This window comes from Gracilinanus agilis, chromosome 5, assembly GCF_016433145.1.
Source record: "Gracilinanus agilis isolate LMUSP501 chromosome 5, AgileGrace, whole genome shotgun sequence".
Classification (NCBI taxonomy): domain Eukaryota; kingdom Metazoa; phylum Chordata; class Mammalia; order Didelphimorphia; family Didelphidae; genus Gracilinanus; species Gracilinanus agilis.
Window position 1 is genome coordinate 231,732,283 of NC_058134.1, and position 22,960 is coordinate 231,755,242.

Below are 22,960 nucleotides of genomic sequence, written 5' to 3' on the forward strand. Positions count from 1 at the left end.
TTATTTATTAAGCACCCACAGTGTGCCAGGCATTACATTAGGCACTGGCAACAAAACAGTCCTGAATGTCAAGGAGGTTACCCTTCCACTATCATAAAACAGGAAACACAGATAACTAAAATCAATATATCCGTTGGTTTCTTTCTCCATATACTTATATGATAAAGACTGAAATAATATGATTAGTGCTCTCTCCCTCCTGAAAGTATTGTGCATTTCATATTATTATACATTACATATTATTTGTATATGTTATATACACAATACATATTGTTGTTTGTTTAATTGTTTTTTAGTCATGTCCAACTCTTTGTTACCCCTTTTAGTGTTTCCCGGCAAAGATACTTGAGTGGTTTGTGGTTTCCTTCTTCAGCTCATTTTACAGATGAGGAAACTGAGGCAAACAAGATTAAGTGACCTGCCCAGGATCATATAGCTAAAAAGTATCTGAGATCAGATTTGAACTCAGGAAGATGAGTCTTCTTGTATTCTCTCCTATGCCACCTAGCTGCCTCATGAGATATTATATTTAAGACTAAAAGTTGTAGTGCGTGATCTGATTTGTGGATGGCACAAGAGAAGGTTCAGACCTACATGGATAGAAAGAATCTTTCTACCTGGGAGTTCTTTGTTCCTATGTGATCATAGCTCTAGTCCTTATATGATAATGTTTATATATATATATATTTATGAGTATATGTGCATACATACCATGCATATATGCATACACATTGTGTTAATAGATCATGTTATATATTATTTAACATATAAAAAATAGAGAATATACAGCACAATATGTCAACACTTTATAGCATGTTGTATATAACATGTTGCATATCTTTTCTATTTTTAGAATACATAATTTCATATGTTGTTTAATATATAATTTCTATATACATATTCATACAATACAACATAAGCAATGTAATATATTTTTATTATGAGTAATATTACAGCTTTCTTTTAAGTAATATAGAATACACAGATTACCCTTTAAATATATTATATATCTGCGTAGGCTGTAATACAGAGTCATTTCAATAGGAAAATGGGGAACTGAGAAAAGGTCTTTTTAGAAAGAACCACTTCAACTGGGTCTTCAAGTAATCTTGCAGCTACCAAGAAGAGTAGGAGAGAAGAGAGAGCATTTCAGATCTGAGGACCATTTGTAAAAAAAGTTTGAAGGGAAGACATGCAATGTTATATATGTTACCATTAAAGAGGTCATTTTGCTCAAAATGTAGAATGTATGAAGGGAGAAGGTAATCTGAAAGCAGTTTGAAAAGATCAATTAGAGTTCAGTTGTGAAATTCTCTAAATGTCAAATGGAGGAGTTTAATTTTTATCCTGGAGGAAGTAAGGAGCCATAGTAGCTTCTTGAGCTGGGTGAGTGAAATGGATATCTGTGTGCTTTAGGAGCATCAATTTGGCAGCTGTATGGGGAGGATGGATTGCAAAGGGGAGGGATTGAAGGATTGGAGATCACTTGGGCACCTTTTGCAAGATTATATTTTTTAACTTAAAAAAAAAAAACTTACCTTCTCTCTTAGGATTAATACTATGTATTGGTTCCAAGGCAGAAGAGTGGTAAGGGCTAAGCAATGGAGGTTAAGTGACTTGCCCAGAGTTACATTGCTAGGAAGTGTTTGAGGCCAGATTTGAACCTAGGACCTGCGACTCTCAATCCACTGAGCCCCCCCCCAACTACCCCCCTTTTGCAAGTTTATTATCAATGACTTGAATAGAAACTCAGTGGCATGCGTGATCTGATTTGTGGATGGCACAGATCTGGGGTGAAAGCTAATGCAATGATTGGATGACAGAATTAGGATTCATAAAGGATCGCAACAAGAAATCTTGCCATAAGAACTGCAAAGCTTGTAGAGGATTTCTTTAGCCGATTGGACCAGATAATCTTGACAGCTCAATTCCATCTCTACATCTAAGTCAATCACTTGTGTTAAGCTCTGGGGATACAGAGAAAGGCAAAAACCTTCAAGGAGCCCACAATCTACTGCGGGGAGACAACATGTGCTTTAAGATATATACAGTGAACAATGAAGGTCTTCTGCATATGATCTTAAGACCTCTGCGCTTCTTTCCAGTTCTGAACACAGCTGAATTTCTTGCCAATATTTTACCTCACTATGAAACACTCATACATCATTATTTAATTCTGTATCCTCTTATATATGTGCATGTTTACCTATCTATATATGCCTACATGCCTACTTTACAGTGGATAAATTTTTCCATGTGCTCTGTGATCCAATGATATGGACCTCTTTGCTGTTCCTTGCATATGACACCCCATCTCCAAACTCAGCCATTGTCTAGAATTCTCTCCCTCCTCATCTCTACCTCGTAGGTTCCCTGGAAATCCGTCTTTCTGCAAGAAGACTTCCCCAACCCTCCTTAAATTTAGTGCCTCACCTATGAGAGCATCTCTAATTTACCTACTCTGTATTTTACTTGTACCAATTTGTTTGCATGTCTTTTCCTTTCTCCATTGGATTGTAAGCACCTTGAGGGCAGGGACTGTGGTTTTCCTTTTCTTTGTGTCCCCAGTCTTGGCACATAATTTTAATAAATATTTGTTGACCAAATGGACATTCCTTTCAGATTTCATCTTTCTATCCATCCTGTGAGGTAGGCAAAGTAAGTATTATAGAATGAGTATGTCTGGATGGCTGGTAGGATATGATCCAGTTGGAGATCATTTGGTGGATTGGAAATGTTTGAGTGACTCAACCCAAAGAGTGCTGATTGTTGTCAGTCTAGAGAGAGGTCTCTAATAAAGGTTTCTTTCCTGGGTGCTTTTCTGTCCAACATTTTTAATCAGTGACTCAGATGAAGGCATAGATGGCATGCTTCTCAGACTGGCAGATAGCATGACACCAATAACAGAATCAAGATCAAAAAAGCAATCAATAGGCTGGACTAGTCAGCCAGTTCCAATAAGATGAAATTTAACAGGAATAAAATTAAAGTGCTACAGTTGAGATCTCAAATAAAAATGAGCCATAAAAGTACTACATGGCGAAGGCTTGACTATAGAGCAATTTATATATTTTTTAAAACCTCTGAGTTTTGGTGGACTGCCAACTCAATTGGAGATAACACTGTGAGATGGCAGCCAAAAAAATCTAACTCAATCTTAACATAATGACATAATCATTAACATAACTTTAATGTCCTCAAGAAAAGAAATTAGAATTCCATTACACTTTGACTTGTCCAGCCACATCTCAAATACTGTGTCCAGTTATGGGTGCCATGTTTTTGAAAGGATATTGATCAACTAAAATTCGTCTAAAAGAAGGAAATCAAGATGGTGAAGAGACTTGAAATGAAATCAAACAGGATTTTTTTTCAAGAATCCAGGAAAGATAATAATAACAACCAACATTAACAACAAAAATAACTTGTATTTGTATAATGCTTTGAGGTTTACAAAGCACTTTCCTGAAAACAGCCCCATAACAAAGATGGTAGATGACACAGTGCTTCACTTGGGATCAAGACATCAAATTCAAATTCAGTCTTTGATGCATAGTTCTTATGTGAACCTGGGGAATTTACTTAGACTCTCTGCTCCTCAGTTTTCTTATCCATAAAGAGGGAAAAGTAATACCTGAGTACCTAACTCACAAGGCAGTGTTATATATGAGAAAGAGAGCCAGCCTCTGCATCAGAAAACCCTGGGTTTAGATCTTCTCATATAACCTTGGCCAACTGCTTTATTCACTCATTGCCACCAAGGAAATCTCTTCAAATCCTCAAGTTGCTGAGCAGCTGTCTATTTGCATCAGTAAAGGGAGATCCCTACACCAGGGGAATCACAGGTCGAACCAAATTTTAAAAGCATCTAGCTTACAGGGTGGTTGAGAAGTCTAAATGAGATATCATTTGTAAAGTAAGTCTGTACTGGGGGCAGCTAAGTGGTTCAGTGGATTGAGAGCCAGATCTAGAGATGGGAGGTCCTCATTTCAAGTCTGGCTTCAGACACTTCCTAGCACTGTGACCCTGGACAAGTCCCTTAATCCCAATTGCCTACCCATACTGGGAACCAACACACAGTATAGATTCTAAGAAGAAAGGTAAGAAGGTTTGTTTTTTTAAGTCTGTTTTCTTGCTGTTATCCATTTTATTGATGAAAAAGTCTTTGAAAGTTTATTTGTTCCCTGGGTGAATCAAGCTGCAAGTACTTGAGATGGAATTTGAATCCAGAGCTCCTTACTTGGTGGGAAGCACTCCTATCTACTGCACCATGAAGTATATAGAGATAGGTCAGGGAAACACAGAAGACAACTGCCTTCAAAAAGGACTGTTGTTGGGGGCAGCTGGGTAGCTCAGTGGAGTGAGAGTCAGGCCTAGAGACAGGAGGTCCTAGGTTCGAACCCAGCCTCAGCCACTTCCCAGCTGTGTGACCCCTGGGCAAGTCACTTGACCCCCATTGCCCACCCTTACCAATCTTCCACCTATGAGACAATACACCGAAGTACAAGGGTTTAAAAAAAAAAAAAGGACTGTTGTGAGAAAGTAGGTTAAATAATATATTCAGCCCCAGAGGTAAGAACTAACTGAGGCCAATGGGTATAAATTATGGGAAGACAGCTTTTGACTAAATACAGGGTGTCCAAAAAATTTTACTGCAGTTTTAAGCTACTAAAGATTAAATGAAAATATTTTCATTGACGGGAAACTCTCAATAGAGAATTTCCTCATACAGCATATCCCCCAAATCTTAGTGCATTAAGGCTTTGGGGACATGCTGTATATAAAGAACTTCCCTAATATTTAGAGCTTCCCATTATTGAAATGGCAGAGGCAGCTGTGGCTCAGTGGTTAAAAGCACTGGGCCCAGAATCAGGAAGAGTTGAGTTCAAATCCAGCCTCAGATACTTCCTAGTTGGGTAACCCTGGGTAATACACATTAATTTAATTTAGCACAATAAATTAAATTAATACACATTAAATTGCCTGACAAAAAGATCCACAACCACACTGGAGAAGGAAGTGGCAAACTATCCCAGTATCCTTGCCAATGGATAGTTATAGTCTATGGGCTCATGAAGACCTGGACTGTAAGTAAACAACAATCAATAAGTTATAACTACTCTGCTCTTCAGTAGAGTATTATTTTTTAATTATTTGAGAGTTCTTTTTTTTATCCTAAACTCCTAGAGCTGGACCTAGAAAGGGACTTCAGAAATGATATAATCTAACTCCTTTTTTTTTTTTTAACACTTAACTTCTATGTATTGGCTCCTAGGTGGAAGAGTGGTAAGGGTGGGCAATGGGGGTCAAGTGACTTGCCCAGGGTCACACAGCTGGGAAGTGTCTGAGACCAGCTTTCAACCTAGGACCTTCCCTTCTCTAGGCCTGACTCTCAATCCACTGAGCTACCCAGCTGCCCTAATCTAACTCCTTTTTAGTAGATGAGAACATGAGAACCAGGGAAAGCAAGTGATTCTCTGAGGTCACATAGTTTCCAAATGGCAGATCCAGGATTCAAACCCAAATCCTCTGACTCCAAACTCAGCAGGGTGTCCCCATAATGAATGAACCTACCTCTTCCCAGAAGAAAAAAATGCCCCCTTTTCAGTTAGATTGCAATAGTAACACCACCCCACCCAACAGACTGAGTTATAAACATCAGAAGGAAGTCTTCTTTATGTCTCATAATATTTCATGGACTTGAAAATTCACAGCTGAGAATAAATTGTTTTGACTCAAGGGTCGCTTGTAAGTTTCTAAGCCTTGGCGGATTGTAAGGAAGGGGTGCAAAAAATAAAAATAAAAAAACCACCTCCACTGGGTTCGTTTTGATCCAGCATCGTTCAAAGGAAGTGCATAATCGCTTGCCAAAAGGTGTCAAACAGAGCTTCGAGTCAGAAAGCTTTCTCTGGGTTGCATTTTTTTAAAATAAAGGAACGCTTGGTGAACCCCACTTTAGGCTGTAGTTAATGTTTTACATCCCCTCCTGCCTTTTGAGACATTAAACAACAACCACCACAACATCAACTGCAAACCAGCCCCAAATGCATAACCTCCGGACTAAGATTCAATTGAGATCGCAGCCCCGGGGTCCGCTTGTGAATCTTGCTATTTTCTGCATTTGTTTTGACTGCTCCCATCATTCAAGATTGACGCTTGGATGGGTGTGTAGGAGGCGGCAGCAGCAGGAGCGGGGCTTACAGCTTGCACATACACACGTACACACACACACACACACACACACACACACACACACACACACAAAATCTGCCTTATCTGATGGCTATTATTGAAAATGGGAGGTGTAGCCTGGGCTGGGTAATGAAGGGGAGCGGAGCGAGGGGGGCGCCAGGAGCATGGAGCTGAATACCAATGAGTGGAGGAGTATTAGATGAGGAAGAAGTGTTGCCTGCTCGCAGTGCCGGAGCTCATTGTGGAGTATTCCAAGCATCCCGGAGAAGCAGAGAGCAGCCAGCCGGCGCTGACGGCTTGACATGCTGGCTTCTTCTGGGGTCTGGGGGGCCCCGGTGTGACATCCCGACAGTCCCTAGAACAGGCTCATGTGTGAGAAATGTGGCGTTAGGAGCCACCCTGCTTCTTTCTCACTAACCTTCCGTGGCAAAAACAAAAAAACAAAAAAACCAACAACAACAACAACAACTATGTTTTCTTTTTGACTTTTCTTTCTCGTGAGAAAAAGCCCAACGTTTATCTGTCAAGCTGGCGGGCTCCTATGACAGCAACTTTCCACATAACATGATGTGGCAATGCCACCTCTCAGCCCAGGACTACCGCTATTACCCCGTGGATGGCTACTCCCTGCTTAAACGCTTCCCTCTCCACCCTCTTGCAGGACCCCGATGCCCGGTCCAAACGGTGGGACAATGGCTGGAGAACATTGGGCTACCTCAGTACGAGAACCACTTGATGGCCAATGGATTCGACAACGTGCAATTTATGGTAAGGAGCTCCCGGTCCGGGTTCATGTGGCTGCCTTTTGTCTGTCTGGGCTTTCTCACTGTGGCTTTGGTCAGCGAGAGGGGGTCTAAGCTGAGCCCCAAAACCAAGGGTTCCTGCACTGCCTGGGGGGGGGGGGAGGGATTGAAGCAAGACGCGGGGCTACTTGGGATGAACTTGCTGTTCAAAACGAAATGCTTGCTGGAAATCGGGTTCTAAACATCCAGCTAAGCCCCATGTGCTTCTTAGGACTGAGGTCTCCAGAGAGACGTTTTCGGGAGGTAGGGGAAGCTTCAGATGGGCGTCTGTCCCCTCGTTGTTTGATGTCCACTTTCAGACAGTCGTCCTTTCGCACCATTCGTAGTAGAACAATGCCCCGTCTTTCAGGCAGTTCTCGTCACAGACAGCAGCATGAAATATTGGTTCATGTAAGCGTGAGCATTTCCGTGTTGCAAGCTTGGGTCAGGTGTGCAAGATGTGCCATTACTTCCCCCCCCCGCCCCCCGCCCTTCCCCACTTCGGTCCCTGTTCTAAATCGCAGGCACCCTCTTTTAGTCTCTATTCCTGCTTCTGGGGAAGAGTCAGTTATGGAGAGAATCCACTCATCCTGGGTAGTAAATGGGGATGTGTCCCTTTAAGAAGGAAATAGATGCCTTCCTAGTTTGGGCTGCTCAATATCCAGAGAAGGAAGGGCTCCTTCCCCTTGTTTATGTCCTGTACCCTGTTAGCAGTCCGGAGAAACCTCAGTACCCCATCCTAACCTGAAGCCAAATTTCTAGAAGTTAGTGAGAAAGAAAGACGTGGTGTCCCCCACCCCCGCCCTGACCAAGTTCCTAGACCTCCAGAAATCGAATCGCGAACCCCTTGGGAGTCCGTGAATCCCGTGTTAAGGAGCTCCGATCTAGAAAGAGGGACCCACGATCTCTCCAGCAGCCCGAGTGCCCAGGAGCACCAACGACTTCTCCAGCCACCCGGAGTCTAAAGCTGCTGTATACAAAATTCCCACTGTGCGGAATATAGGTTAGGAAGGGGGTTGGGGAGACATGTGGACTGCTTGCCCAGCCCCCAATCATTTCCATACCTCCTCCCGTGCTCATCAGTTTCGCTTGGGCTAAGAGCCTTCACCCCACTTGTTAGGCTACGTCAGAGCCCTTGTTAACTTTGCCTGTATTTAAGGTCTTCTTACCACACGCCGTCAGGGCACTAAAATTAGTGCTATGTCTGTGTCGCAGGCACCAGGCACACACACAGCCCTTGGGATTAATAACATTCTAAGAACTATAATCCCAGAAGCTGTTTCCAAGTCAAATGTTAGGCCTAACACCTGCAGTTTCTCGCTATCAAAACTGCAACTGGAGAAAGGGGGGCGGGAGGAATATGCCTGACACCTGGCATGTCTTCTTTATTTTTTAGCTATTTTACGATCTTTTTTTTGCCTCCAGGCTTAACCCTGCCTTGGTTGGGATCTTTATTCAGCTGATTAAAGGTCCGCCTATTTTTTTCCCAGAGCTGTTTCGTTCAGAAACGTCTGCCAGGAAGAGCCCTGTACAAATGTAGTCTGACATGTGGGCTGTAAAACTTGCATGTGACGGTATTTGCCGAGTCCTTTCTGGGCTTGGAATCTTGGCAGTACCGTCCCAGCTGCTGTGGCTTTTCGGTTTGCTGAGGTTCTTCCCAGTCTTAGAACTTTTCAAATGAAAAATAAGCAAAAGGTTTTCGCCATCTCCCTGGCAAGGGGAAAAAAGGGCAAACATTCTCCTGTGTGTTTGTCAAGTGTAGCACTCTTAATGGCCAGCGATGAAAATTATAGGAATTAGCAAATCAGCTGGACGGATGCATTTTCAAATGTTTATAGTAACTATGGCTAGACTGCTTCTCTTCCCCCTCTCCTCTCTGTCTGTCTCCATATCTACACCCCTCTCCCTTCTCTTCCTCTCTCCTCTCTTTCCCTCTCTCTTTTTTCTTCCTCTCCATAGCTCCCTCTCTTCCTCCCTCCACTATCTCTAACTCTCCTTATCTCTCCCTCTGTCTCTATTTCCCTGTCTACTTTTGTCCCTTTCCTATTTTCCCTCTGCCTGTCTGTCATTCTCCCTTTGTCTCTGTCTCTTCCTCTTTCTTGCCCTCGATTTCCTCCTCTGTCTTCCTTTTGGTGACTCTCTTCCTCTATCTCTCAGTCCCTCTGTCTTCTTGTATCTGTCGCTCTCTTTTCTTTATATCTCCCTTTCTCTCTCTGTGGGTCTGTTTCTGTGTCTCTATCTCTCTCTCCACCTCCTCTGTCCCTCCTTCCCCTTCTCTGATTCTTCCCATATCCCTTCTCTCTATGTTGATGAAAAGAGCACTTTAAAAAAATGTCTCCAGCCTTCCCCTGGTCTAGACAGAATGCGTGCATGATCCCCAGGTTCCATCTCCAAATACCTTGCGTACTTTGGTAGGCAGGAAGATTCTAAACCCTAGGATGTAATTCAGCATTATTTTCATCTAAACTTTGGATACATTTGGGTAAAGCCTTGAGCTGAAAGGTTACTCAAACAGGTTTTAAAATAAGTATTGGCAGCCACACACAGGAAGATACTTGTGAATGAAATATGTGAAAGCTGTACAGCATGTGGCTTAAAGTGGTAATGTGTTTGGGGTTTGACGATCTGGCGTGTATATGTACATTTGTGGCAAAATGAAGGTTGGAGACTTTTCTCCATATTCTTACCCTTTTCTGTTCCCTGTGGTATGGTGGCTTTAGGGTTGAACTCCAAATGCAGAAAACTTAGGTGCAAAAACCACATCTGGCTCTTACTAGCTCTTTTACCCTGGGCAAGTCTCTTCACCTCTTGCAAACTTGGTTTCCTCATCTGTCAAAAGGGAACAATAATAACTGTTGTTGCCTTCCCCATTTGCGAAGCTCAGATGAGATTAAGTATTAAAGTGCTTTGGAAGCTTTCAAGTGCATTGCTTTCCCACATAGAAGATAACCCTGCCATGATTCATGAGATCCCAGGATCAGAGGCCACTATATATTTACTGACTTCATTTTACAGATGTGGAAACTGAGATTTAGAGTTGAATTGATTTAAGATCAAAGATCTAGAGCTGGAAAAAACTTTGGAAGTCATCTGATCCAACCTCCATATTTCACAGTTGAAACTGATGCTCCCAGAGATCAAATGGTTTGTCCAAGCTCACAAAGGTAGTCACATAGCAGGGATGGGATTTGAATCCAGGTCCACTGATGTCACATTCCTTTCTCTTTCCATTATACAATACAATTCAATCAATAAATCAACAAGAGCTTACAAAATGTCCTTTATGCCTCAGTTAGATCAGGTATCTGCTTTTTAACTGAGATATAAAAAATTTGAATTCTTGCTATTTTAGGTGAGTTAACTTACAATATGAGGCACGTAAGAAAAGGGCTGTCTCCCTGCAGGACTGAACATGCTGGTATGTGCCATCTAGATGCTATTAGTAGCATCAGAATACCATTGTACTCTGTATACATATAAAATATTTGCATATATATATATATATATATATATTGATCCCGTGGAACCTAATGTATTTAATTATCAAGTTAGTTCACATGGATTGATCTCATTGGCCCTTGCACTGAAACATCTTATTAATATAAAAGAAAAGCTGTTCGATCTGCTTCACTTCCATCTTATATGATAGATAGTCCAGCCTTTGGCTTTTTTTTCCTTAAAGCACATTCTGACCCGCATCTCTTTATCCTGTTGCCTAAGCAACAATCACCCAACTCCTATTAACTGTATTCTAGCCCTGGTCCTCTTAGCTGTTTAGAGTAGCACTGGGGACAATGAGAGGGTCTAATTAATACTGATAGAAACATCATATTCTACCAGGCCATGGATATGTTCTACTTGGGAACATTTTCACTGGTTAAAGGTGCCAATTAAATGGGCATATTGTTAGATATTGGAGACTTCTGGGTCCGTATCAGTGGCATTCAGGGGAAACCATTCACCAGCAGCCTGGAGATTCTCTCACTGATCCCGCTCTTTGGGAAAAAAAAATCTGAGTGATATATCTACACAGCTACCGTTCACCCCAGGAAAGATGAGTTATGCCAATCCCTGTGCAGGGAGAGAAAAAGGACTCCCTTTTATCTTTAAATTGTTATGAATTATTGAGTTCTCCTTCAGGCTCCTGATGATTGTACTTGATTTTACAGAAGTGTGGATTCTTTCCCTCTCCCTGAAATGTCTTTAGAAGGAATCTTAAAACATTTTCTTTTGCTTGGCTTCCCAAACTATTTTCCTGTTTGCAGAATAACTATGCATATAGCTTGCCCAATCAGTTTGAAATACACACACACACACACACACACACACACACACACACACACACGTGCACTGTCAGTGACATGGCTTCAGTCCAAGAGCAGCCTAAAGGATTTTGCTTCTATTACCCATCCACAGAGCCACATCTCTACTCGTTTCTGGAGTTTCAAACAAAACCTACTTCAAGGTGTCATAAAAAGATGTCCTAAAGAACTAAGAATGTTTACTCTGGTAAAGAGAAGGCCAAGAAAGGGGCATGATAGCTGCCTTCAGGAATCTGAAGGGTTATAATAGGAAAGAGAGTTTAGATTCAAGGGATTAGAGACCAGTTAAGGTTTTATATCAAGAAAACTTCCTAATGATTAAAAGGATCAGGAAATAGAATGGACTACCTTGAGAGATCATGTGTTTCCTCTTAAAGCAGTCTTCAAGCAAAAGCTAGACAACCATGTATGGTGTATGTTATAATGGGGTTTCCTCATGTGACAGTTTTGGTTTAGATGACTGGCGATGTCCCATCCAAATCTTCAAATGCTGTAATACCCGTATTCTGTGGCTGTGCCATTGTCCCTAGAGGGCAGAACTAGAATGGTGTGTAAGGGTTGCAAAAAGGCATGTTCACAGTGGATATCAGAAAAAACTTCCTAAGATTTAGAATGGTTCAAAAGTGAAGGGCCAGGAGACAATTAGGTGGCTCAGTGAATAGAAAATCAGACCTGGAGACGGGAGGTTCTTGGTTCAAATCTGACCTCAGATACTTCAGCCCTAGAACAATATATAGTATTGATTCTAAGATGGAAAGTAAGGATTTTTTAAAAAGTGAAGGGACTAACTTGGAAAGTATTTGATTCCTATTCATTTTAGATGATGACTTACTGGGAGTATTATAGTAAGGTTTCCTTTTGAGCCTACGTTGGTCTAGATAATCATTGTGGTCTCTTCAAATTCTGAAATTCTATGTTTCTGTGATACAAGGGACTTCTAAATTCCACCTCTATTTCCAATCTTATTTCCCACTATTCTTCATGAAAGCAGCTAGTTGGTATAGTAGTTAGAGCAATGAGCCTCAAGTCAGGAAGACTTATCTTAACCCTGTTTTCCTTAGTTTCCTCCTCCATAAAGTTAGCCATAGGAGGACAGAAAACCACTCCAGTATCTTTACCAAAAAAAATCCCCAAATTGTGTCACAAAGAGTTGAATACAACAACATTCTTTTTTGTTATCCCTTCATTACAAGCAAATTAATTTACTCACTGCTCTCCCTTTTCCTACCACCATTTACGATATCTGTGTTCATTCTTTTTTTCATATTATTTATTTTACAAACCAAAACCCCAAATCATATACCCATATAAACAAATGATAAATCATATTTTCTTCTGCATCTCTTTTCCAACCATTCTTTCTCAATACATGGAGAACAGTCTTTCTCATAAGTCCCTCTGGATTGCCCTGGATCATTGCATTGCTTTTAGTAGCAAAATCAATCACATTTTATCATCCCATGATGTTTCAGTTACTGTGTATGATGTTCTCTTGGTTCTGCTCATCTCACTCTGCATCAGTTCATGTAGTTCTTTCCATTTCTTATAGAAATCAAGCAGTACATCATTCCTTACAGCACAGTAGTATTCTATAGCCTTCATATAACACAATTTGTTTAACCATTCCCCAAATGAGGGAAACCTCCTCATTTTCCAGTTTTTTGTCACCACAAAAATGAAGCTATAAATATTTTTGTACAAACAGAACCTTTCCCATTTTCTTAAATCTCATTGGGGTATAAATCCAATAGTGGTATGGCTGGATCAAAGGGCAGGCATTCTTTTAAAGCCCTTTAGACATAATTCCGAATTGCCTTCCAAATGGTTGAATCAATTCACAACTCCACCAGCAGTGGATTAGTGTCCCAATTTTGCCCCTATGTTCATTCTTGCCTCCATGTCCTTGCTCAAGCCATTTACCCACCTACCCTATCCCAGAATGCCCACTGTTTTCACCTTCACCTTCACAGACTATATCAATATTCCAACACCCTACTCAATCCTCATCCCTCAATAATCTTGCTCTCCTCTAAGTGCCTGTAGCACTTATCCTCTTAGACCACTTATTTGATGCAAGATATAAGGCTGCTTCCTTCCTTTTTTTTAAACCCTTATCTTCCATCTTGGAATCAATATTATATATTGGTTTCAAGGCAGAAGAGTAACAAGGGCTAGGCAATAGTGGTTAAAGGACTTGCCCAGGGTCTTACAGCTAGGAAGTGTCTGAATTGAAATTTGAATCCAGAACCTCCTATCTCTGGGCCTGACTCTCAAGGTACTGAGCCACCTACCTGCTCCTTGGCTGCTTCCTTTCTAAGTGACCTTTGGCAAGTCACTCCCTGTAACTCTGAGTCTCAGATTCCTCATCTGTCAAATATGGAGTTTAGGGCTTAGGTGGTCTTTAAGATACCTCCCAGGACTGAAATTGGGAGATAGGAGGCATTGGTTTGAATCTTGGTTATGATCCTTACTGGCTCTATGACCTTGAACAAGTCACTTCTCCTCACTGAACCCTAGAACCATAAAAGTGGAATAATATTTACACTAGATTGGTTGTAAGGAAAGCACTTTTAGCACCATTCTATACAAGTGAGTCACCAAGAATCTTTGAGCTCATTTGAAAGGCAATAGAATAGAAGATCAACATAACCAGACTCAGAGAAGAGAAGCCCTCTTTTCAAATCTTGCCTCTGACACTCAATAACTGTAGTAACTATGTAATCTGAGCGAGTTTGCCTAACCTTTCTTTGCCTCAGACAATTCATAATTTCATAGATCTAGGACAGGGATAGACCTCAAAGGCCCACCTCTTCATTTGCATATAAGGAAAGTGAGACCTAGGAAAGACCCCAAGGTCACATAACTAGTAGGAATCAGAGACAAGATGTCTTGGATTTATATATGCTAAGTAATAGTGTCATAACACTAGAGCTGGCAGGGACCTCAGAAGGGATCCATTTTACGGGTGACATAACTGAAACCCTGGGAGATGTAGGAAGTGGAAGAGCTAGAATTAGAGCCATAAGATCATCAATTGAGAGCTGGTCCAATCCTTTTCACATATTGGGCATTTTGCAATGTTTTTTTAAAATGAAAAACCTTATTCAGATGAATTTCTGTGAGAGATAAGGTGAGAGAGACAATGGGATCTTTATACACTTGTTTAGTTAGAATTTAAAAGTATTCTAAAAGTCATGTCCATGAGTCCAAATAGGCCAGAGTAGTGAATAATCAGTGTTGGATTTGCAACTGAAAAAGTCTGATTTCAAGTCCTGCCTTATGCACTAACTAGCTGTGGGATCCTGGATAAGTCACTTGAGTTCTATTAATCTCAATGTCATAATTTTTTTTTTATATCAAACCATTGATGCTTTTATTGGTATGTCCATTCAGTCATTTCTCAATCTACCTTATTGAATTAGTCATTCAGTAAACATTTTTAAGTGCCAAGCACTGTGTTAAGCTTTGGGAATCAGAGAAAGTCAAAAGACAGCCCCTACTCTCACGGAGCTCACAATCTAATAGGGGAGATAACGTGTAAACAATTATATATATAATGTCATCATCTTTTAAATGGAACCTTTTAATTATTTGAGTGCATGTATGATCCTACATTTAGACTACAATGACAGTTTTTTATTATATATTTTAATTCTTATTATATTTTCTATCATTTTTAATTATATTTCTTCCAGATTTTAATTTGCATTTCTCTAATTCATAGCAATTTGAAGCAGTTTTTCATATGACCAAAAATAGCTTTAATTTCTTCATCTGAGAACTGCCTGTTCATATCCTTTGATCATTTATCAATTGGGGAATGACTTGTGTTCTCATAAATAATTATAGTTTTCTCTTCACAACAACTCAGTGAGGTTGGTGTTTTTATCTCCCTCGTTTTACAGATGAGGAAATGACTTTGAGAGAATTCAAATGGTTTTGAACTTCTGTCTTCCTGACTCGTTCCAACAGCCCATCCAGTGAACCACCTATCTTCCATATGCAGTAACATATTAACAGTGATCAATTGCACACAAACAATAGAAGATATTATCATAGAAATGCATAACCAGAAAATGGGGCAGGCTAGCCTGAGCAAATAAAGAATAATGACTCATGAATATGATGCCTAGGAGGTACACTGGTACCCAAATAATGTTTGGAGAACCAGACAAAGGCCCCTGTTGGGTTGGTTCCCATGAAAAATGCCTAGAGGAATAGAAATGAGATGCAATAGGATTAGAAAAGATGGATAGGGTGCCAACTGCCCAAAATGGAGGAAGTGTGCATGTCAATGAGATTCCAAACTATGGGAGCATCTAAAGGCCAGGGAGAAGAGAATCCAGAGACTCCATAGATAAGCCACAGTGCTCTTTGCAAGACATCAATTTATATAATATCATCATCATCATCATTATACAGTGGACCAAAAACTTCATTCAGTTTTAAACTGAGATTAATTTTTTTGAAACTCTTATATAATGCTTTAATTTATCCCACCTGATCTTCACAACCACTCTTAGGGGTAGGCAACTAGATGACCCAATGTACAGAATTATGGAGTCAAAACCTGGGTTTGAATGGATTCATATACTTATTACCTGTAGGACCCTGAGTAAGTCACATAACCACTGCCTTAGTTGCATCATTGTTAAAATGAGCATCATAATATTACCTCTCTCTCAGAACTGTTGTAAAGGTCAAATGAGACAATAACTGTAAAGTGTTTTGTAAATCTTAAGGCATTGTATAAATGTTAGCTGTTAGTAGTTTTAAGCACTATTATTAACCCAAACAGCTAGGTGGTACATGGATAGAGTGCCCGGTTTAGAGTCAAGAAGACTTATGTCTTGAGTTTGAAGCCAGCTTCAGATATTCACAAGCTTTATGATTCTGGACAAGGCAATTAATCCTGTTTACCATGGTTTCCCTATCTGTAAAAAAGAGTTAGAAAAGGAAATGGCAATCCACTCCAATATCTTTGCCAAGAAAATCCTAAATGAGGATACAAAGAGTGAGACAGGACTGAAAATCAATTATTATCCCATTTTGTAATTGAGGAACTAGAGGATGAGACTGGTTAGTGTCTTGCCCTGGGTTACATTTCCAGTTTTCTTGCCTCCAACTCCCACATTCTCTCCACTGTGACTGGGTAAGAATTAAAATGATGAGGCATTAAATTGAAACTCACTCTTTCACCAGTCTTTCATATGCATTTTACACATTAATGGACCTGATTCCCCTCACTTTAATGCCATAAATTTTCTGCACAGAGAACATCCTCCGAGGTTGGTATAGTAATAGGCTCTGTTAAATGTCTTGATAAAACATCAGTATTCAAGTCCCAAATTAAACTTGTAAAAAGTAAGAGGAAAAGAGATTCTTTCATACAGATCCATCCCCAGAGGGGAAGGCTGGGCAAGTCATACTAAATGCCAGATAATGGAGATTCAGTATTACTCAAAGGGCTGCCTTGATGCTGCAACTCCCAATGTGAATCCCCAGGTCCCCAGCCTCTAAAAAAGAAAAAATACACAGCCAAAAAGATTTTTTTAAATGGGTTATTCACAGAGCAGGGGTAAAGGAAGAAGAATAATCCATGGGTATCCAGAGAATGTCAAGACAACCCAACGAAGGTCTCCAGCATATACTGGTATCTCCTCACTGCAAACTTATGGAAGGACATTGAAGAGACCTCAGCAAGATGAGCAGGTTTTGTTGGGTTGGCCCTTGGCATACCTGGAAAGGAGCATCAGTATTGATGAGATCCTACATCCATTAGATTATATGAATGTACTGAGTGCAGAGGAGGTGGAGAGAGAGATAGAGACACAGAAACAGACCCACAGAGAGAGAAAGGGAGATACAAAGAAAAGAGAGCGACAGATACAAGAAGACAGAGGGACTGAGAGATAGAGGAAGAGAGTCACCAAAAGGAAGACAGAGGAGGAAATCGAGGGCAAGAAAGAGGAAGAGACAGAGACAAAGGGAGAAAGACAGACAGGCAGAGGGAAAATAGGAAAGGGACAAAAGTAGACAGGGAAATAGAGACAGAGGGAGAGATAAGGAGAGTTAGAGATAGTGGAGGGAGGAAGAGAGGGAGCTATGGAGAGAGGAAGAAAAACTAAGACAAACAGAGGCTGAGTGACTTGCTTAGTCACTTAATTACATTGATAGTAAGTATCTGAGGTCATATTTGAACTCTGGGCTTTCTCACTCCAGGCCTAAAGGCCCACTCTATCCAGATTGTTATCATAGTTATTTCTCTTCCCCCTGCCTCAGTTTACTCATCTGAAAAATGAGATTAATAATAATAGCACCTTCCTCGCAGAGTTGTGAAAATCAAATGCCTCTGAGGAAATCCAAGTCATCAATAACCAAATGCAAAAAAAATGTTCCAACATCACTAATAATTAGTGGAATGCAAGTTAAAACAACTCTGAGGTTCCACCTAAAACCCAACAATTCAACAAGTTAACAAAAAAAAGGAAAATGGCAAATGTCAGAGGAGTGGTGGGAGAGCAAGCCCATTGTTGCTTTGATGATAGAGCTGAGAACTGGCCCAGCCATTCCAGAAATCTCTTGGGGATTATGCTCAAAAATAACCATGGATACCATTTGACCCAGTGATCATCACTCCTGAAAGAGATGAAATGAAGAGGAAAAGAGTCCCAAAGCATAAAAACTGTTTACAGAAACTCGTTCATAGTGTCAAAGAATTGGAAATGGAAAGGATGCCGGTCAATTAGAGAATGGCTGAGCAAGTTACAGAAATATGAAAGTAATAAAAGTAGATTGTGCTGGAAAGAATGATGGAGGTTGCTTCCAGAATCACCCAGGAAGACTTATATGAACAAATACAAAGTGAAGTGAGGAGAACCAGGAGAACAATGTATTATAAAGATAAACAACTATAAAAGACTTAGGAAGATCTGATCAGTACAATGACCAACCACAATTCCAAGTACTCTCATTAAAGTGTGCTCCTCATCTCCTCACAGAGAGAGGATGGACTCAGGTTGCATATATACATGTGTGTAGACATGTTACATATATGTATGTGCATGTATGTGTGTTGTATGTACTTTGTGGGTATAAATACACAAGAAGGAAATGGCAAAGCACTCTAGTATCTTTGCCAAGAAAAACTCACATGGTGTCAAAAAGAGTCAAACGTCACTGAATGATTGAAGGATAACAACATATACATATGTGTACACATGTATATGTACACACATACACAGCCAATGCAGGAATTTGTTTTGCTTAACTATGCATGCTTGTAACAAAGATTTGTTTTTCTAATTTCCTCAATTAGAGGGCAGAGGAAGTGGGAGGGAGAAGAAAAGGATCTGAAAAGAAAAACTTTCATTAAAAAAAAAAAGAAGAAGAAGAGAAAGCCCACCTTTGCTTATAGTTGTAAAAACTCACTTGTAATTATTGGCATTTGAGATGTGTTGCTATCTCAATTCAGCCCAGGAGGGAGTCAGGAGCTTAATTACAGCGGAGAGAGGGAACAGCCTAACCATGGTGTGTGTGCATTAAAGAAGCTGCTTTGCTGACTCGACTCTCATCTTTCTCCTCAATGATTCGGCTTACTCATCTGTAAAATCGGTCTAATAATGTGCCCGGCAGAAACATTCCTATGACTTGTTACTTCATATTTTAGGGCTTTCCAAAAGCAGAAGTACAATATTAAAGATAGACACTGGCAGGGATTACTCTCTTCTGTTCAGTTAGCTGCAGTAGGATGGGTTTGTGACATGGCGGGGCTGGTTGTACAATATAAGGGAATGCAAGAGGTCGATCCGTTTGGAAGGGAGATGGAATGGAAATCATTTGTGTAGTCACACTTGTAATACTGTGGTGCTGGTGTTAGGGCTAGAGAGGGAACCAGTTAATTATCTTAGCGTGCACTTATTATGCACCATTGATGTATCAGGCACTTAGACATTGGGGACACGAAGACAAAAAGGAAACCACACGTGCCCCCAGAGAGCCTACATTCCATTGGGAGACAGCAACTTCAGAGAAGAAGAAATACATAAAATATCTAAAATACAAAGGAGACTGTTCATAGGCTTCTCATTCTTCTACCTAGAAGGGCTTCAATTAAATGCTGATGCATTAAAGTAAATGCTATGTATGTCATTAGTAAATGTCTCAAGAGGTGGCATGATGTGCTCAATACAATTCTGGAGCTGAAATGACCTACCCACGGTCACACAAGCCAGTATGTGTCAGAGGCAGACCTCTGGATCCAAGTCTTCCTAGCATTAAAGCCAGTTCTCTATCCACTGCACAATGCTGCCTCTTGTTTGCCTTATTACTGAACATTTCATTGGTTTTCAGTTTACCAGATAAACTACTTGGATTCTGTTCTCCGCTTATAAGATGGGAAAAGCAATTTTTCCCTTGAGTTAGAAACTTGTCTAGATCCTTTTTCTAGTTGCATCCTGATTTGAAGAATTTTTGCAATTGTTCTTTCTCTCCTTTAGAATCAAGTTCAGCAAGCATTTATTAAATGTCTACTGTGTGCTGGGGCACTGGGGACAAAAAGAAAATGAGAAGAAACAGCCTCTTTCCTCAAGAAACTTACACATTGGGGAAGTAGGAATAAGGGGACCAGAAATGTAGATGTAGATGTAGATCTAAGGATGTGAGAAACTACTCACTCCAACTCCTACATTTTGCATACAAGAAATTTGAAGTCTGACTTGAAAGTTGAAATGACTCACCCAGGATCACACAGGTAGTAAATAACAGAAGCAGGCTTGAACAGAGCTTTTTCCATTTTTCAGACAAATAAATGCTAAGTAGATATACAAAGACAGTGAGGGCAAACTTAAGAGGGTGTGAATCCTAGCAAAAGGGGGAAATCAGATTAGAAATCACTAGATTTTAAGCACCTTGACAACCAGGCCCATACCACTAAAAATAATAATAATAATAAAGTCTTTGTATCGTCATATCTAGCCAAACGTTATATATTAAATCGTATTGGCAGAGTTCCCATATGCAACAGATTTTCCTTCTATTGAATTCACTCCTTAACTCTTGGAATCTGAATTCCCTCTCTCCCTAGGAAAACTGCTCTCTTAAATGTCAGCGATGACCTGCTTCCTGTCACATCCTATTACCTTGACTCCATCCTTCTTCTCAGTGACCTTTCTTGAAATTCTCTGTTCGCTTGCCTTCCGGCTCTTCTAGCCGCTCTTTACTCCTCACCCTCCATCCTCTGTTTCTTTCCTCCACTTAACAAATATGAAGTCCCTACTTTGAAGATACAGAGACAGAAAAGCAGTCCCTTCCTTCAAAAACTTCTATTTGCCACCATCTTCCATCCTTTTCCCGAGCTTGTTGCCTTTCTTTCTTAACAGGGGTTTCATTTTCTTGCTTTCTCTAATGGAGGGCAGGGGAAGTGAGAGGGAGAGAGGGTGGATCTGAAAAGAAAATGTGAAAATGAGGGAAGTTCCTCGGGATTCAGCGGATGCCTCAGTAGAGTATTCTTCCTCCTGTGAGAGACGAGATGAAGTGTCCATCTTTTCTCACAGCTTTTGCTGTTAATTCAAATGAACAACCCCCAAATACCTGGTCCTGGCTTTGACCTGAAGGAAAGAGTAGTACAGCGAAAACATCACTGTTCTTAGAAATTCTAAAATCTGGATTCGAGATCCACCTCTGAAAATAACTATCTATGGGAATTGGGGAAGTTACTTCACCCCCATATCATCATCATCATCATCGTCAGATGGATATTATCTATAGGTTTGCAAAGTTTTTTGCAGAGATCTCATCTGATCCTCTCAGTAACTCTGGAAGATGCTAATACTAACCCCATTTTGCAGATGGAAATCTGTAATAGATACAGCTAGTATCTGAAGCAGGATTTGAACTCAGGTTTTCCTAACTCCAAGTCCAGAGCTGTCTAGAATTTAGGACTTGGAGTCAGTCAAGCAGACAAAAGAGTTAAGGAGGCAAAAGGAACACTGGCTCTGGAGGCAGGGGAGCTGCTGCGGTTCAAATTCTGCCCTTGGGGCTTACTCTATGACCATAAGCAAGTCATTTAATTTCCTTGAGGTTCAATTTCCTCATCTCTAAAAAAAACTATCAGGCCTTAGAGGTCCCTTCTATAACTCTAGCCCTTTGATCCCATGAGTCAGGAAGAATTGAGCTCAGAAGTTGCCTCAGATATTTGCTAACTGTAAAACCCTGGGCAAATCACTTAAAATAATTCCATCTGGCTCAGTTTCCTCATCTGTAAAATAAGATGAATAACTGCAACAATCCCAAAGGGTAATTCTGAGGCTCATGTGTGAAACATCTGTTGTTATTTATTTAAGGTAAAGATGATGTCTTCTCTAAAACTTTGCGTCTCCCCCACAGCCCAGCCCAAGTTCTTTGTGCTTATTAAATGTTGTGGAAGAAATGAAAGGATGCTCCTGCAAATGCCCTCCTCACCCCAGGGAAATATATTGATTTGGAGACGTGATTTACACACACACACACACACACACACACACACACACACGCACGCACGCACACGCACACGCACGCACGTGCAGTAGCTCTCGTGTCGGTATACTCCCAGCAAATAGTATGAGGTGACAACCCCCTTATGTCCCTTCTGTGTATCAGAAAGAAGCAGAGCTTTTTGCCCCTGTGGCAAGCATGATTTAGCCTATAGGCTAATCATCTCTGTAGTCTTGTGAAGCATTTTTTAATGAGCTCAACTACTGGGTTTTTCCTATTTGTCCACAAAGGATTGAAGCTTGGGATTTACTGCCACACACATGGAGCCTTGAAGGGTTATGCAGTCCCATTGTCCTTCCTGTAGGGAGGATTACACCTAAGCTACCCTCTGCAATGCCTGGCCTCTGCGTTTGCCCTGGTACAACATACTTTATCTCCCTCTGTAGGAATTAAAGCTTGACAATAAAGCTGGGGGGGGGGGGCGGGGGGAGAATAATGAAACTCAAGAATGTGTCCTTTCCTGAGCTTTCTCTTTGTGGCTATTGGTAAGTAGATTACTCGTATCTGACTCTTTTTTTTATCCCATTTGGGGTTTTCTTGGCAAAGATACTGGAGAGATTTGCCATTTCCTTTTCCAGCTCATTTTACAAATGAGGAAACTGAGGCAAACGGGGTTAAGTGACTTGCCCAAGGTCACCCACTTAGTAAAGTGTCTGAGGGCATATTTGAAATTAGGTTCCCCTGACTCCAAGACCAGCACTGTATTTACTATACCACCTGACTGCCCTTGAGTCATAGAAGAATGGTACAAATTGGAGCACAGGGGAAGACAGGTAGATGAGTGGATATAACACTAAGTCTGGAGTTGGGAGGACCTGGGTTCAAATATGACTTTTGATACTTCTTAGTTGTGTAACCCTGGACAAGCCACTTACCTCCAATTGCCTAGCCCTTGCTGCTCTTCTGTCTTAGAATTGATATTTAAGGCAGAAGGTAAGGGGTAAATTAAGAAGAAAGAAAGGAAAGAAAGGAAGGATGGAAGGATGGAAGGAAGGAAAAGAGAGAGAAAGAAAGAAAGAAAGAGAAATAGAGAAAGAAAGAAAGAAAGAAAGAAAGAAAGAAAGAAAGAAAGAAAGAAAGAAAGAAAGAAAGAAAGAAAGAAAGAAAGAAAGAAAGAAAGAAAGAAAGAAA

The 22,960-nt window shown here is 40.6% G+C and overlaps 1 protein-coding gene across 1 annotated transcript in view; it reads left to right on the forward strand.

Moving 5' to 3' along the window:
- ANKS1B (ankyrin repeat and sterile alpha motif domain containing 1B) overlaps positions 1-22,960 on the forward strand; it is a 1,330,035-nt gene that overhangs the window by 793,799 nt on the left and 513,276 nt on the right. Inside the window, exon 16 of the mRNA XM_044679159.1 lies at positions 6,854-6,960. Within this exon, the coding sequence (XP_044535094.1) occupies positions 6,854-6,960 (107 nt within the window). The remainder of the gene's footprint in view (positions 1-6,853; positions 6,961-22,960) is intronic.